General features: G+C 30.4%; 1 protein-coding gene across 1 annotated transcript in view; it reads right to left on the minus strand.

The window, feature by feature from the left end:
* Window positions 1–5,253, minus strand: part of Usp16-45 (ubiquitin specific protease 16/45) — a 21,659-nt gene that overhangs the window by 552 nt on the left and 15,854 nt on the right. Inside the window, exon 15 of the mRNA XM_014416058.3 lies at window positions 4,044–4,148. Coding sequence (XP_014271544.1) covers window positions 4,044–4,148 — 105 coding nt within the window. The remainder of the gene's footprint in view (window positions 1–4,043; window positions 4,149–5,253) is intronic.

Consider the following 5,253-nt stretch of genomic DNA (forward strand, 5'->3'; position numbering starts at 1 on the left):
TATATATATATATACATATATATACACACACATACATATATATACATACATATGTTTATAATTTATTTTTGGTTTCTCTTAGTACTGTAGACTTCATGATAAAACAAACCACTGTTTTTTTATGTAATGATAGAATTTTAAAAAATAAAACTTCCACAACCATTACTTTCAGTATTATTCGTAAATTGGCACTTTTACTTTGAAATTATTAAAAAAAAAAATATTTTCCAATTTAAATAATGGAAATTTTTCACATTATTATTATTCAAGATAAGTCAAGCAAGGATTTAATGAATTTATGAAAACGTTTCTAGAAGGATACTGATTACGCTATTAATGTTTCTCGGCAATTTAATCGTATTTGTTACCTTATAGCATAATTAAAATATTCACAAAATCAATATTATTACAAAATGTAACCTGTTTCAAACCTGACAAAAGGTTATAGCATCATATCCAAACATGTAAAGAGGAGTCACATTACAATAAAATGTAGATAAATCTAAGACACTGATACATAAGACAGAACTGAACAAAACCATGCAATCAATTAAAAATACATTCATTGACATTTCAGGTTTAACAAACTAAACTCGAGAAAGATATTCTCCTTAAAGTCATACAAATCTGGTTTAAATTTTATTACAAAACAGAACAAATGAATTTTGAAGTCATTAATGAATATTTTATAAATAAAATTAGTGTTTTTTTTGTTTATTAATTACATCATAGAATGCATTGCAGTGGGAATTGTGAGAGCTGATTTGTGGAGGAAGCCCAGACATGCTTTCCTAAGGGATTATTTTAACACCTTCTATGTATGAATTAGATTCAGCTACTAAGATCCCCTAAGTATACTCTTTTAATATATACAGATAAGAATTTTAAACTTTAACTACTGGGATACAAAATGGCTACCAATGGGTAAGAGGATCCAGGGGGAGAGATGGGGTAGAGAACACGACTGAAACCAGTGTGAATCTCTTAGTCAACTGAGACAGAATCAACCCACTTTAATTCTCTTCATTCAACCCCGGGTTAATATTTCTCATTCTTCACTTTAACAAAAATGTATTCGCAACATAACAATTCTTAGCAAGAGCTATATACCAATATTCATTTATTAGACAAATATCAATTATTTTTTTCCCCAAGAATCCATTTTAATAACTGATGGTACTTGACCACAACCTATGAAGTGTTTTGGGTTCATAACTCAGAATAGAAGTACTATTTCAAGATCTACAATTGTGCAAGGAGGTAGTTTAATCATGATGACGGTCAACTGCCAGGTTTCTGAACCCACAGGACTGGCCACAGCCAATTTAACAGAATAAATAATTATCAGCCACAGATTCAAATCCAGGCCACGAGTTAGTAGCACAATGCCTTACTTACTGAGCTACCCTGCTCTCTAATGGTATATAACAGAACTTACATATTAAATCATGTCGTAGCTTGACTCGAAGAGAAAAAAATGTTAATTTGGTTATAAAATTTTTTTAAATGCAACTTTTTGGTGGAAAAAAATACTGATGTATTAATTTGAAAAGGAATTTAATATTATCAATTGTTGTTACTACATTTCTCAGGATAGTTATGGAAGTTGTACTTTGATAAATTCTAACATTACAAATACCTCCCTTATAAACTTAGAATACTGGTTAGATTATATCATCATGTCAAAGTACTGACAGAAACTAAAAAAAAATTACAAATATATATTAATAACGAGGTGTAGATAGTTGACCGTAGATTACTGATTGGAGAAGTTTGTTGGGGGGTGCGGTCAGTTTTAGGCCTACCTTCTACACCATAACCCCTGATGAAGACCTGAAACTCAGGTCGAAACGTCGGCATAAAATAAATAAATATTGTTTTGTTTATTTATGTTGTTCTTTGCTGACCGCACCCACCGACAAACTTCTCCAATCATAAATAACCATCTGTTGACAATTCAATAAAATCCTTGAGGTTCTTTTACAATTAATTAATTGATAATTCAATCATAAGTTCAGAATAGATTTCTTTGGGCTTAAAATAAAAAACAGTATATATTGATCATTTCAATAGAATAAATGTCAAGGGTTCTATCTGTATCAAAAAGGAATCTGGATAAGCTTTCACGTTGGAATAAAAAAATTGCCTCAACCATTGCAACCCCTGAAGGGCCTTCAGTTGGATACTTCGATCCTTCTACATTAGATAAGGATGTATTGTTTCTTCTTACAAGAACATAATGTAAAGTCAGCATTCATACCAAACTGCCAGCCAATATTTAAACTAGTTTCAATTAATAACTAACACTAATGGACATCAGTACGTCTAATAGTTCCTGACATACAGTTTTTACAAATCCTAAATTTTGTCCAAACAACAAGAAATCAACATTTTGTCAATACTAACATTGAGGATAATTATAAGAGATATTTTAATAAAAGAATATTTTAGCTTTCATATTAGCAAACATTTCCTTTTAGAGCAGTAAAAACTTAACTGAAATTTTTTAATACCTGCTTTTCAAGGACATTTCAGCATCTTTTGTATAGTCTATCTAGAAATTGAATTATTTTTTAACAGAAAATAACACACATTTTGTGTTAGAGATAGCTAAATTTTGTGAATAAATAATTGGACACCATTTTTTATTTGCCTGGCTTTATAGTGGCAGATATAAATTTTTAACACTGTTTTAAGAACATAATTGCATGAAACTGTGTAAGATAATTCATGGTTTTCCACATGGGCTATTACAAAGTATTATATATATTGGGTTGTAAAATAAGTTTGTAGCGGTTTTTCAATATTTCAATTTAATACTCACTGTGTTTATAAAATCATGCTTACTTGGTCAATAATGTTTATATATTCTAAAAAAGGATTAGTTAAAGTGCTTATGCATCAGTTTCAACCAAGATTCCTTATCTTTAAGTGGTTATTTTGCTTGCTCAAAACAGAAGAGGAAAAAATTTATTTTCGTCATTTAATGATTTTTTATTTCTGAAAAGGAAAATCCGCTGCACAGACAGTTAACAAACTTTGCAGTGTGTATGGCGATGATACCTTAGGAGAAAGCACCCTCCATAAGTGGTTTTCTCAGTTCAGACTTTGACTTGGAAGATGCAAAGCGCTCAATTTGAATTTGACATCCTTCAACTGTTGATGACCAAATTCAAGCATTGGTCACAGACAACCCTTGTTCTACGACACGGAATATTGCAGAAACGCTTAACATATCTCATGCAAGTGTCTCATAATCGCAAAGGCATAGCTTTCCATCATGACAACACCCGTCCTCATGTGTCTTTGCAGACCCAGCAGAAGTTATTGGAGTTTGGCTGGGATGTGATCCCCATGCACCCTATTCATCAGACCTTGCCCCAACAAATTTTCACTTTTTTCGGCCCCTTTAAAACTCTCTTAACGGGAAACACTTTAATTCACTCGAGGACTGCAAAAGGCACATAGAGGAGTTCATCAAGTTCTGGGAGGAGGGAATTAAAAAATTACCTGAAAGATGGCAACGTGTAATAGATCAAAATGGGTCATATATAATTGATTGAAAATATTTACAAGAATCTGAAGTTTTTATTGAAACTACCAGTAAAAAATGCTACAAACTTATTTTACAACCCAATATATATATATAAAAATAGGAATTTAAAAATATTATGTTGACAAAACAATGATTTAATTATAAGGCCGGCCATAAATACTCAAAGTTAAAGTAACAGTTGTTACGATTCGATATTAGGTTAAAGGCTATATTTATAATTTTACTACTTTCGTTATGTGATGAAACAAGTGAACAAGCACTAATCCTTTCATTTCCTGAACCATATTACAACCTCAAACAGAACTTGCAATCTACACTTAGCTCTGGATCACACTTTCTACTCAAACAAAACTAGCTGATGTATCAATCGTACACACATTTCCTCATCCTCTTTAAAAAGAATAAATATTTGAACTAAAAAATTAAACAGCCTTTCTCTATTCTGATTTTGATTTCAAGTTCAGTTACAGAATAAAAACATAATTACCTTAACATAGGCAACATAATGACCTCCATTAAAGGTTCCACTGTGTTCTACAATTCCATAAAGGCTATATACAAGTTTCTTTGGATTTTTCTTTTTAAGATCATCCTGGAAAAATGAAATATGATTTATTAAACATTATAACAGGCTGTATTTTCTTTTTCAATGCGATAATACAAAATAGATACATATAAATATGTTTAAGAAAATATTATGATAGAATGTAAAAAAGAGAACAGAGAAATATTAACTTTTTATTTCTCCAACACCACAATATAAACACTGAGTAGAAGATATAATTAAAATATGCCCTTTTAAACACACAATCTTCTTTAAAGATTTAATATTGATAATTGTAGATAAAAAAATATTTATTGAATAGAATAATGGAAACTTTATGTTGACATTAAAAAAAATAATATTTTCCTCAGCGGTAAACAATATACTATTAAACAGCTCCTAAATACATTAAACAGCACTAAGAATCCGAGAGCCCCCCCCCCCGAAGTACCTGCCAGGTTTTAGTATCCTCCCTCATTCTCCCTCAACTTGATTACTGATGCCTATTATACGGAGAACTGTCTGGTGAACAAGATATGTGATTGAAAAGATTAATGAACTGATTCATAGGATTCATCTTTGGTATTCCCAGACGTTCTCATATCACTCACAATTATTCCAAGCTAAGTTGGCTCTACCCTAGTATCTGAAGATTATATCCTCTAGGTACATTTATATTCCAAACCTTAAGAACCAAAAAACCCTCCTATATTATCGATCCCCTCAGCTACATTATCCATCCACTTATTAAATACAAGATCCCAACCTACCGATTTGTACATCCCTTTCTATATAATTGCTTTCTTTGAAAAACCTTTTAGTGTACAAAAATCTCCATAAATATCACTTCAGTAAACTTGTAAATAATAAATATCAATACAAATATCACATTTTATGTATATAATTATCGTAGTTTTATTTAAAATCACTTAATGTAAACAGAAAAATGCAGTTTACATTTTCCAATTTGTAATTCTTAGGGGATCAATTCTCTCAGAATATAGATAGATTTTTCATTTCATTAAAGCAAAAGGCTTAAATTTAAAAAATGAGATATTTCTATATTTAAGCCTTTTAAATGGCATATTCATAATACTAATTAGTTAAATTATGTGAAAAGCCACTAGGCTCCCAAAAATATTAACATTATATA

The sequence above is a fragment of the Halyomorpha halys genome, unplaced genomic scaffold (genome assembly GCF_000696795.3).
Source record: "Halyomorpha halys isolate HHAL.00 unplaced genomic scaffold, Hhal_1.1 Scaffold110.1, whole genome shotgun sequence".
In the NCBI taxonomy this organism is placed as follows: Eukaryota; Metazoa; Arthropoda; class Insecta; order Hemiptera; family Pentatomidae; genus Halyomorpha; species Halyomorpha halys.